This window comes from Opisthocomus hoazin, chromosome 19, assembly GCF_030867145.1.
Source record: "Opisthocomus hoazin isolate bOpiHoa1 chromosome 19, bOpiHoa1.hap1, whole genome shotgun sequence".
NCBI lineage: Eukaryota > Metazoa > Chordata > Aves > Opisthocomiformes > Opisthocomidae > Opisthocomus > Opisthocomus hoazin.
Window position 1 is genome coordinate 5,811,891 of NC_134432.1, and position 11,922 is coordinate 5,823,812.

The 11,922-nt window shown below is 63.2% G+C and overlaps 1 protein-coding gene across 7 annotated transcripts in view; it reads left to right on the forward strand.

Moving 5' to 3' along the window:
• Positions 1-11,695, forward strand: part of RGS3 (regulator of G protein signaling 3) — an 80,646-nt gene extending 68,951 nt beyond the window's left edge. For 5 of the 7 annotated variants that reach the window (XM_075439442.1, XM_075439443.1, XM_075439444.1 and 2 more), the window contains 6 exons: positions 847-1,494; positions 4,829-4,902; positions 8,569-8,670; positions 9,436-9,497; positions 10,183-10,349; positions 10,440-11,695. In XM_075439442.1, coding sequence (XP_075295557.1) covers positions 847-1,494; positions 4,829-4,902; positions 8,569-8,670; positions 9,436-9,497; positions 10,183-10,349; positions 10,440-10,625 — 1,239 coding nt within the window. In that variant the 3' untranslated portion in view covers positions 10,626-11,695. Of the gene's footprint in view, positions 1-846; positions 1,495-4,828; positions 4,903-5,106; positions 6,255-7,300; positions 8,450-8,568; positions 8,671-9,435; positions 9,498-10,182; positions 10,350-10,439 lie in introns of those variants that run through there. The other 2 variants (XM_075439448.1, XM_075439447.1) reach the window with 2 other exon arrangements.
• The last annotated feature ends 227 nt before the right edge of the window (positions 11,696-11,922 follow it).

Below are 11,922 nucleotides of genomic sequence, written 5' to 3' on the forward strand. Positions count from 1 at the left end.
CTCATGAAGAAGCCTGGGAGGGTTTTTCCTTTGGGCTGCTCTCGGCTTTTCCCTTTGAAAGCGCAGAGCTTGCTCAGACCTTTCCCAGCTGCAGAGGAAAGCTGGCAAAAAACCACCCTGAAGGCTTAAAAAACCCAAAAGTCGTGGTTTTGCAGGGCCGTGTCTGCGCAGGGCACGGCGGGGTGGCCGTGGGGAGCCCCACAGCCCACGGCACCCGGTGAGGGAGGCTGAGCTGCTGGTGGCTGTGGCTGGGCTGAGCTTGGGCAACCCTCAGTTGAGCAGAGCCCGGTGCTTCCCATCTGCATTTAACAAAGCGGCGCAGAAGGGGCTGGAGCTGCCGGACGAGAGCTGCTGGTTTTCTGTGCTGCCCCGCTGACCTCGGGGAAGATCTCTGCAGGGCTGAGCCCCCCCAGCAGCTCCCCGGGTGAGGATGATGTTACCGGCTCTGCGTCTGCAGCCGCAGCCGAGCCTGTCCGCGCCGCCGGGCTGAGCCACCCACCACCGCTCTCCTGGTTTCCTCCAAACCCACGGGTGCTGCCGGGTGCTGGAGGTGGGAGCTGGGTGGCCCCATGCCCCTCCTGCGCCATAGCCACCAGCTCGCTGCTGGTAGGGGAACCTGGTGCTCCAGGGATCAGGACCAGGACTGGGTGCTGTGGGAGCAATGGGCGATCTGCCACCACCCGGGGACGACGCCGTCCCACCCCACTGGAGCACCATTCGGGCTGTGTGAATCGGGACCAGCCCTGCAGCTGGGGTGTTAGGGGCGAAAGGCTCCCCAGGAAGGTGCCCAGCAAGAGAACTGGGATGCTTCTGCATTCATCCTTCTTTATCTTCTCTTCTGGGCAGATGCTGGAGACAGACGCTGAGAAGCCGGGGCAGATGCCCTCAGAGGATGGGAAGGCGACAGCAGGTGATGCTCCTCCAGCCGCAGAGACACCGACTCCGGCTGAGTCCCGGGAAGCTCTGGGAGCCACTCAGGGTCCTCTCCTGGCAGAAGAGCAGCCGGTGGCCACCAAGAAGGAAGAGGAGCAGCCCAGCTCCCTGCCAGCCTTCGTCATCCCTGAGCTCCGGCTCGACAGCACCTTCAGCCAGAGTGCAGCGGGCACGGTGGGTGGTACCACGGACGGCGAGGACGAGGAGGAGGAGGAGGACGAGGAAGATGAGGACGAGGAAGATGAGGAGGAAGACAGTGACGAACACTACTTGGAGAGGAACGAGGCGAAGCGCAGCAGCATGATCGAGACGTCGGGCTGTCAGCCCGTCTACACGCTGAGTGTGCAGAGCTCGCTGCGGCGCCGGACCCACAGCGAGGGGAGCTTGCTGCAGGAGGCCAAGAGCCACTGCTTCACCTCCGACACCACGCTCAACTGCTCGGACAGCCAGGGCACCAAGGGACACTGGGCCCTGCCCTCCCCCAGGACCCTCAAAAAAGAGCTCACTAAAAACGGCGGCTCCATCCACCAGCTCACCCTGCTGTTTTCGGGTCACAGGAAGGTACGTGAGCCGGTGCTGGCTCCGCGGGGTGGCCGGCTGCTGGTTGGCCATGGGGATGGGGGAGCTCCTGGGGTGGAGGTGTCCTGGCACGTGGCCTGTCTCTCAATGGACATGGCAAAGGTGGCATCTGAGGGGCCAGGAAGGTCCCTGCCACTGGCAGGCAGCGTTAGGAGATGCGTAGCACCCAGGGGATGTCACCCAGAGCCTGTGTGCTGGTGCCATGTGTGGGCATCTCTCACCAGTGCATCCAGATCCTACAGGATCCCATGTCTCGGCTCTCTGCTGAGACCGGTGGAGGGAGAGCTGCACCTGGGTGTCTGCACTTGCAAAGAGCGGGACAGGGAAAAACCAGGCTCCAGAGAGCCTCGGGTGACAAAGAGTCCCCGGTGTGCTCAGGGATGCCAGGAGCAGGGTGGCTTTCTGCCCCAGCCATCCTCTTGTCGGGCTGTAGGTGGAGGGCTTGTCTCAGAAGAACGTGGAGGGCAGCAGCGATTTCTGACCCTGCCCTGCAGAAAGGAGGAGCGGCGGAGGGCTGTGCAGCAGGAGCTCAGCACAGGGCTGGATCGTGCTCACGGGGCCGGCTGTCAGGGTGCTCCCCATGCCTCCCTGGAGCAGAGCTTGCCTTGACTCTGCTTTTGCATAACAAATATTTACAGGAAACAATGTGCCACTGTAGAGTTTGTGTGTGAGAAGCGCTGCGGGCCCCGTTCTCCCCGGGTGAAGCCTGGCTGGGTGCTGAGGGCAGCTGCCTGCCTTCCTGCGGCGCTGGCCCGGCACCCTGCTCTGCCCAGCCGGACTCCTGCCAGCTTGGTCTCTGTGGGTGCTGCTCTGCTCGGGGCTGCGTTGCTTGGCTCAGGGTCATGTTGTGCTGCTCAGGACCATGTTACGTGGCTCAGGACCATGTCGTGCTGCTTGGGACCACCTTGCAGAGTGCAGGACCATATTGCATGCTGGCTCCTTGGCTCGGAGCCCTGCATGCCACCAAGCAGGTCAACGTGATGGGGTTAAATTGGTGATGGGGTTAACCCTCTCCCTGCCAGGCTCACACTGCTTCAAAAGCTGCCTCTGATGCTGTCTCCTGGAGCACTTTTTTGGGCTCAGAGTCCCCAGCCAGCTGGTGAGAACCCTTGCAAGTCTGACAGGCCGGTTAGCTGGGGCTGCTGTGTGAAAGGGTAGCCAAAACTCTCTTGGAGGCTGCTGCCAGCAACTGTGGGCTGCGCGTTCAGACCCCCTCCCAGGTCCTATCCAGAGAAGACGTCTTTGTGGCAGGGACACCCGTGCTGCCCGGTGCAGATGCGAGAGAGGTGGTGGCAGCATCAGTGGCCGGTGAGAGTGTCCCGTTAGGGCTGTCAGTGACGAAGCTCCTGCAAAGAGGTTTCGCAGTGCCGCTGTGCGTGCAGCCGGGGAGCGCGCAGCTCTGCGGCCAGAGGCTGCGGCAGCACTGACCGAGACCGGGCGGGCTGCACGCTGGCTGCTGGGGAGAGACCCGGGGAGCACACCCGCTCCTGCCCCGGAGACCCCCCAGATGCGCTTCCTGGGCTCATCCGGGTGGGTGTTTTTCAGTGTGGGCAAACGGAGCTCCTCCTGGATTAAACTGCTCCGGTGCAGATGAGACCGGGTTTTTTCAGAGCTGGGACCAGGTCAGCTCGTGCCGGTGGTGAGGGCAGCGTGGCTGCTGGACCCCCTGGTGCTCCCACTCCCAGCCCTACAGCAGCTCTGTCTGGCTCTGTATGGCCGGTGCCTTAACCCCCTGCCCATGTGCCCTCCTGGGCCACCCCTCAGCCATGGCCCTGCCTCCTCGGCTGCCGGGGGGCCACAGTGGGCTGCGAAGCCGGGCACAGTGCTGAGCCACCGCATGCACGGGATTTTGGGCCACTGCCACCCCCTGCCTACGCTTTGGAGGGGGTTTTGTTGGGCTGTGCCTTTTGACCAGTTTGGTGAAACCCCCTGAGGTTTCTGGAGCAGGGCGCTGATGTAGAGTTCCCCTACGGCTCCCCTCCGGCGGCAGCACCAAGCGGCCGAGCACTGGCGATCCCTGCACCCGCTGGCCTCTGCAGCAGGGCCACAGCTTCCATCCAGGTGCTGGGGTTGTTCTCCCCTGCAGGAGCATTCCAGAGGGGCTCCTTTTGTTGGCCATTTGAACACCATCGTGCCCAGTGTGCCTCCCCGCTCCCCTCCTTGCCGGGGCTGGGAGGTGGTTGTTTTAAGAGCGTGTTGTGGCCGGCAGCGCTGGGACTCCTCGGGCGAGCTCCACTGCTGCCTTTTGTCCCCGAGCGCGGCGGAGCCTCTCCGGACAATGGCAGGAAGCGTGCTCCGGCTGCGCGTCGCCCCGGCCAGCTCGCCTGCCGGGGCCCTATCTGCTCGGGGAAGGTGCTTTGCGAGGGCTGCATTGTTCGGGGACGATAAACTCCGGAAACCCGAGCGCAGAATGGAAGGAAGTGTCAAAAGCCTCGAGCCCGGGGCTGCAGGGCTGCGCAGCGGGTTCCCACGGCACGGCCGTGGGGCAGCGATCCTGGAAAGCACCCGGCAGCCAGCGGCGGCACAGAGCTGAGCTTGGTGCGGGGCTGAGCTGGATGCGGGGCCGGCTGCGAGCATCTTCCGGTCTCCTTCAGTAACGGATGAGTTACTAAAGCCCCCAAGCTTCGGTGGTCCCAGGGGTCCCCATGCCTGGCCGCAGGCTTTGTGGCTCGGAGGCTGTGCTGGTGAGGTCCGAGCTCGCGGTGCATCCGAGGTCCCCTTGGTTTGCCCAGGCCACCCCAGGATGGTGGTCAGGGAGCAGAGCCCTCTGGGTGCTCCTCAGGCTTGAAAGCTGGTATGGTATGATTCAGTTATGGCTGAACTGCTCTGATTTTTCCTGCTTGGGGGCTGCTGGGGGACCCCTGATTGATTTTGGGTGCCCAGCCTGGTTCTGGGGGGACAAGGTGCTCGGCAGGCTGGGGATGGTCCCTGTGCCCACTCAAGACCGCAGGAATAGGAGGATCAGGAAAGGGGACGCGGGTGTCCTCCACGTAGGCGGTACCGCTGTCGGCATCTTGAACCTGGAGGGGTACCAGGGCCACCAGACATGGTGACGGTACCAGGACTGCCATCTCCTCAGATGCTCCAGGAACACCATGGGCTGGAGGTGGCATAGGGTGGGTGGGGGAGGCAGGTTCCCATGCCAGAGCTTGACCCGCTCATTGCCGTGGTGGTGGAGAAGGAGCCCTATGGATGCCGTGGGACTGGGCTGTGTGGGCGCAGGGACCGTGGGGGATGCTTGCAATGCTGGGTGGTGACACTGGACGTGCCACCGTGGGCATGATGATACAGATGCTGTTTTTCTGTTCCCCCCAAGCTGAGCGGAGCCGACCCCGAATGCAGCTGTGACGAAGGGGATGAGACCTCCCGCAAGAAACGGAGCAGGAACCTGTAAGTGTCACATCGTGGTGGCATCGGAGTGTACCAGGGCTGTTTGCCGTGGTCAGACAGCTCAGCCGAGCCCTGCTGGTCCAGGCAGCCCTCGGGACTCCCTGCCTTGTTCCTCCAAGCTTTGCCGCGAAGAAAGCAGCAAAGACATGCGTGCGCTAAGGTCCCACTTCAGATGGGGAGTGATGATTTTGGGGCGGGAGGGTGGGACGCGCGCTGGGGGCATCGCACAGCCCGGCTGGGAGCAGACCCCCGTTTGCCTTGCTTTGGCAGACGGGGCGAAGGAGCTGGCTCTTGCCGACGTCGTGGGTGAAACATCTCCCCTGGTGCCGGCAGAGCTCTGCCCCGGCAGCGCCGGGTTCAGGGAGAGGACATGCGAGCGGTTAAACATGAGCTGGGGGCCTCCTTCCCGCTGGCCCCGCGCCGGGAGGAGGAATGGGGAGGTTTCCCACCGCATCCCAGCGCAGCGTGGTGGGAGCACCGAGCGCGGGGGCCATCCAGGGATGCTCGCAGCCCCATTGCTGCTCCCGGTAAGGCTTTGGGGGTGCCCAAAAGCAGGTCCGGGCAAGGACGAGGCAGCCGTGGCCTTTGCTTCCCATCAGCGCAGCTGCAGCTGGGTGGAGGCAGGCGCTCCGGTGGGGAAGAGCGAGGGTGTTTCGGAACGAACCGTCTCCGGTTTTGCAACGTAGGATCTGGCCGGGTGTCACGGCCGCAGAGATGCCCGGGGCTGGGTCTCTCCCCGCTCCACGTGTCTCGGGGCTGGTGGAGCAGCCGCACGTGGCTGGAGCGGCTCAGGGTTGCGAGGGGACCGAGCACGCCGGCCGCGCACGCAGCCTCGACGGCTTCGCCGCTGGTGCTGCCCGCCAGCGAGCGGCACTGTCGTCCCGCGCGCTTCCCGGCTGCGGCTGGCTATTTTTAGGTCTTTTTATTATTCCCCCCCCCCCCTCCCCTCTCCCCAACACTTGAAATTAAAATGAATCCCTCGCAGTCGGCAGCAGGGACGTCCCCCCGTCCACGTGTCCCCGCTGCGGCGCTGAGCCGGGGGAATCGGGCTGGCGGGGGGAGGCTTGGCCACCCCCGGCTCAGCGGGGTCAGGGGCGGTGGCGGAGAGGGTTTTCTCCTCACCTTGAGACGGCAGCGGATGCGCTGGGGAGCCTCTCGGCATCGCACCGGCCGGCGATTGGCTGCGCAGCCCCTTTGCCGCCCGTCCGCGGGGGGTATTTATGGTGCAGGTGGCTGGGGTCTGGCACTCGCCTTCCCTCCCGGCTCCGGCACGCTCTGCCGGCCCGGTTTGCTGGCTGGCACTCCCCGATGTACCACGCCATGGTGGACTTCTCCGAAAAATACCTGGAAAGGTAGGACTTGAGCTTCCTGCGGGGAAAGGCGATGGGCTTTGCAGGGGGTGGTTTGGAAGCGGCGCAGGACGACAGGACTGGCTGTGGCCTCGCGGCTGCGCCAGGGCACTGGGTGCAGATCGCTTTGCAGCGGTGACTCTGGACAGAAACCAGCATTTTCTGATGAAGCATTATTTTTGCTGTGGCAAAATCAATAATTTCATACCGCAGATTGGCTGCAGCTGGAGGCCGTGTCCGCCCGCGGCTGCCGCAGCCTGGTTTCGTGCCGCTTGCTGTGTATTCACAAGCGTGTGCAAGAGGAGCAGCGGGTTTTAAGTTGGGGGACATCCGTAGATGGTGCTTGCTGGTGTGTTACAGCCGGTAAATCCCACCACGAGCCGCGATCTCCTGCGAGCCGCAGGGCCTGGTGTGCGGCAGAGCTGCCCGGTGCTGTGCAGTGGGCTCTGCGGTGGAGGCAGCCCACGTCTGCCAGGGACACACACAGGGGCTTCTCTGAGCTTTGAAAGCCCCGCCGGGCGCCGAGCTGCGGCCGCTGCCTCGCTGAACTTGGGAACGCTGCTAAAATTGCTGCTCGGGGCTGTGTGGGATGGCCCGTCCCGCGTGGCGGCTGTTCCTCGGCTGCCGGCGTCGCGGGCAGCACGGTGATGGGAGGCGCATGGCGTTTGGAGTGTGAGGCTCTGTGGTTGGATCCGCTTTTCCCACATTAGCGCTGAGCCGGTGCCTGGCAGCTGGCAGCAGCAGGACGCGTGTCCTGCTGGGACCACAGCCCCGGTGAAGCCGCCCACGAAGGGCACGGGTGGCACCGGGGCTAGAGGGGACGGTTGCCCTCTGAAATCCTTCCCTGGGTCAGGCTGCTCAGCACCTTGCAGGACTGAGCCCTGGGGTTTACAGCTATTTATTTCCCAGTGGATTGCTTTATTTTACCCTCCTGGGACTGTGGGTCCGGATCGCGTCACTTGGGGTGGGGTACAGCCTTGCCTTGCATCCCTCCTGTGCCCCTCGTGTCCCCAGGCAGCCCTGGGCATGGCTTGGCCAGGCGGAGGTGGCTCCTCCGAGCATCCTCGCGTCGACCCACCCGAGTGGGACCCCTGGGAGGTCTTGGGGTGGCCTGGCCGTGCCACTCTGGGGCCCTGCCCACTCTGGGGCCCGGCACCTCCAGCCTCGGTGCAAGGCGAGCATCCCATGTCCCCTGCATCTCTTCGTGCCGTGGTGTCATGCGGGTGCTGTGCCACGAGGGGACAGCACTGTCTGCACCAGTGTCACCGCTGCCACCTCCTGGCCCCCCACCCTTGGCCCCTGGGAGCTCCTCGCAGGGCCAGGCTGGGGCTGGGCTGGGCTGGGGGTCCCACTGCACCCTTTCTCATGGCACTTGGCAACATCTTGCTCCCGCTTTGTCCTGTTGGCAGTTTACTGGGGGAACTGGGAGCCCCGTGTCCGCATGCGCATCAGTCTGTCTGTCCGGGGACAGCAGAACAGGGTCCTGTGCCCCAGCACAGAGCAGCGTGCGGTGCCTGTGCCCCAGCACCCCTCCGTGCCGTGCCGCGCGCTGGCCGTCCCAGCCACCCCACATGGCGATGTCCCCGCGGCCGTGCCCGTCCCGAGCTGGCACCGGAGGAGCGTGAGCACCAATGGGTCACGCGTGGACACCCGTCCCCGCAGTGGGGACAAGGTGAAGCGTTGCTGTCCCTGCACCGCTCCAAACCCCGCTCAGCCCCGCTGCCGGCCCCGCTGCCTTCCCCGCGACGCCTGCGCTCTATAAATAGCCCTCGTAAATCCCCGCCGTGATTATTTTCCCCGCTGTCGCTTGAAAGGCCCCACTATCCGCCCTGGGCGCTGATTTTTCCACCTTTCCTTGAGTTTCCCCAGCAACGGTGGAGCCGTCCGGAATAGCGGCGGGGCTGACACAGCCCTTACTCACGCGCGCCTCGATCGCCCCACGCCGCATTTAAAGCTCCTCCGAGCTGAGCCCTCCCACTTCCGCGCTGGCCGCACCGGGCGGGAGCGTGGCACGGAGCCGGCGTCAGAGCACCCGAGCGTCTGGCCGCGCTGGGAGCCGCTGCACGGGCCATCCCAGCAGCCATGCCCTTTTTCCGTGACCTTTCCAAGCCCCAGCCGCTGGAGTTTCACGCGGAGATGCTGCTGGGCGTGCAGAGACCCCACAACGGCAGCCTGCAGCGCCGGCACACCATGAAGGAGTAGGTGGTGGGCGCGGGGCGGTGGGCGACGCGTGGGGTGAGGATTCTGGGGGGTCCTCTCGTTGCTCGGTGTCCCCCCAACCCCTCGCCCGCCTGCTCAAACTTGCTCTTCCCTCTAGAGCCAAGGACATGAAGAACCGGCTGGGGATTTTTCGGCGGAGAAACGAGTCCCCGGGGGCCAACCCCTCCGGCAAGCTGGACAAAGTGCTCAAATCGCTCAAGTAGGTGCCGCGAGCGGGTGGCGCGGGGATGGGGGGGCCGTGGGGGCTTGAGGATGGACTGTGGCCAGGCTGAGCATCGCCTCCAGGGAGGCTGGGGTCACCCTGCTTGGGGAAACTGTGGACAAACGGTTTTTGTGTCCGGTAAAGCATTAAATGCATTTGTTGGCTGAAAATTCCCCCCCCCAGGTGGGCGGGAGGTCTGTGCCCGGGAGGAGGCACAGCGGCAGCTCGGGCTGGAAATTTCCCTGACGGCTGCGTTCTCCCGGTGCCTGTACGTGTAACTTTAACTAGCTGGAGGATGGTTTGAAAAACCACTTTGCTCTGGAGATGCTCCAGTAGCTGGAGACGAGCCCTCCCTGCTCTCGCGCCTGGCGGCTGATCCAGCTGCTTGAATGGGGCGGCTGAAATCCCCGCCGTCCCGCGGTCTCCCGGGCATCGCCCGGAGCTTTTCCAGTTCTTGCTCAGACACCCCGAGCGGCACAGCTGCCCGCACAGACCCCCTTATGTGCGATTTTCCTCCTGCCACTCTAAAGGCAGAGGTTTCCTTCCACCGAAGCCACCGCGGTGCTGTCTGGTGCGGAGCCTGGCTCTGCCCGCAGATGTTCCAGGCAATGCTGGTGCTGAGCTGGGAGCCGGGGCCGGCCCTGCTGGGCCACCCGGCAGGGATTTTTCGGCTGGAAACATTTTGCTCATGCTGCGTCGCGGCAGATGGCGAGTGTGGCTTTCACGGCTTTGCTTTACCAACACACTGTCCTTCTCCCGCAGGCCCACTCCCGAGGAAGCTCTGAAGTGGGGGGACTCCCTGGAGAAGCTGCTGCTGCACAAATGTAAGTGTTTGTCCGTCTCTTCCACCTCTGTTTTCTGCTGCGGGATATCCAGACACGTGCATGGATAAAGCTGGGATTTCCTCTCTTAATCCCTACTGGTGTTTGGGGGTAGACAAAGAGAAATGAGGCCGCCCCTTGCCTGCACCCCTTCTGCTCCCACCTGGCCAGGGGTGGATCGGAGATAGGGACGGGGAGAACCTTGGCTTGGGGCTGGAGCCCCGCTCCGGCTTGGGGAGGAGAAGGCAGTGGTCCGTGTCTGTGTCCGATTCGGAGCTGCACAGTGGGTCCGTGGGGCAGGAGCTGCTTTAGACCATTCCCCTTCTTGTCTGTCACAGCTGGGGCACCCCACGTCGTGGTCACATCCTACGCCCATCCCCCACAGCGATGGCCAGGGGGTCCTCTCCCCGTTGTTGCCCCCGCTCCAATCCTAGCCTCCCCCTCTCGGCTCTCTATGCATGCGGCCGGGCTGAGGACTGCGGATTCAGCACACGGATGGCTTGTGTTGCCACGCTCCGGCTGGCAATGCCAGTGCTGCCTGCTTCGCGTGAGGGCTCGCAAGGGATTTTTTAGGGGACAGTGCTTGGATGTAACTTAGGTTGCACCTCTCCAAGGTTGCTGGGCTGAGGGTCTTGTGGGGTTGTTCCCTGCCTGCGAGCCGGGAGTAGACGTGTCTCTGTCCCCGCAGACGGGCTCGCTGCCTTCAGGGCCTTCCTGCGCACCGAGTTCAGCGAGGAGAACCTGGAGTTCTGGCTGGCCTGCGAGGAGTTCAAAAAGATCAAATCCCAGTCCAAGATGGTCTCCAAGGCCAAGAAGATCTTTGCCGAGTACATCGCCATCCAGTCCTGCAAGGAGGTGAGGGCTGGCTCCCACGCTGGTGCGTGGCTCCGTGGCATGGCAGCTGCCCATGGAGCCGCTCACCGGTGCTGGTCTCTCTGCCCACAGGTCAATCTGGACTCCTACACGCGGGAGCACACCAAGGAGAACCTGCAGAACATCACCCGCGGCTGCTTCGACCTCGCACAGAAGAGGATTTACGGGCTCATGGAGAAGGACTCCTATCCCCGCTTCCTCCGCTCTGACTTGTACTTAGACATAATTAACCAGAAGAAAGCCAGCTCCCCACTGTAGACCCAAGGACTCTGTCAGGGCAGGCTGGGGGCTGTGTGTTTACATGAAATTGGGTGGCAGAGGCCTTCCCTGGGGCCGGCGGGAGTGTGCCTTCCCGCTGCCGTGCGTGCCCCCAAGCCATATTCCTGCAGCGGACGGGCGTGGGGCAGCTGAAGGCCCCGAGCATGAGGCTGAGGGGACCAACAAGCCAGTCTGGTACTGCTCCATTGCCCCGTCTCACCATCGCTGGTACGACGCCGTCGGGGTGACTCCGGCATGGATTTTAGCCAGAAGGGGAGCTCCCACAAGACTACTGTGAAGCACACGCCCGAGCTGCCGGCGTTGCTGGAAGGTGACGAGTGATCCCGACTCAGCGAGGAGAACTTTTGTGCAGGGCTCCAGCAAAGGGACGACAGCACCGACCTGAACATCTTCCCTGGATAAAAGACTTCGGAACTGGACCGGCCCCACGATGCTGCTGTGCTGCCCCGTGCCGGTGATGCTCCCGGCTCCCCGAAGCAGACGTCTGGCAGGAGCCCGGTGCTTCCTTCGCTCGTGGCGGGTCCCCCCGGGAGCAGCGAAAGCCGGGTCCTTCCCCTGCGCCGGAGGCGTGCAAGCCAGCCGCCTCCCGCTCCCACCCTGGTTTTATTTATTGACCTCCTGTAGCTGGACGCGTTGCTGTGTAATAGGAAATCTTCGTGTCCTTTCCCGTTCTGAAATTACAAGTGCAATATTTGTGTGTGTAGCGGCGGAGTTCTCCGGTGGAGCGGATGCCTTTGTTTCTGAGTGCGTACATTTTCTAAGTTCGCGGGTTTTATCTGACAAACCGCGTTCCCTAGCAGCGGGCCGCTGGGGGAGCCTGGGTGTATATATCATGCCCTGACGACGGAGGGTCTTCTGGTGGAGAAAAAGCAGCTCTGTGAGTCAGATGCTCTCCTTACTCTGGATAACGATATTGTGTTTTGAGCAGCGGGGGTTATTGCTGAACCTGGCAGAGCTGGACGGACTGCCTGCCTCCGGGCGCCCAGTTTACAGTGCGAAGCATCTCTGCGGCTAGCAACAATACATTGTCATGGTCATAGGTAAATAAAAGGAGAATATGATTTCTTGTAGCTGCCTTTTCTTCGTGGCATGTTTCTCGGCACTGGCGGAGCCGGGAGCCCCTGCTTCACCGAGGAGCGTAAAATCTTTTATTACTGCATGGCTAAAGATGGGGAAAATCTGGTTGTGTGAATTTCTGAGCTGTTTTTTTATGACAGAGCAGCTGCCAGATGCTCCTGAGGCCAGGCCCGGGTGTAGCCCTGCAGGAGCACACAAA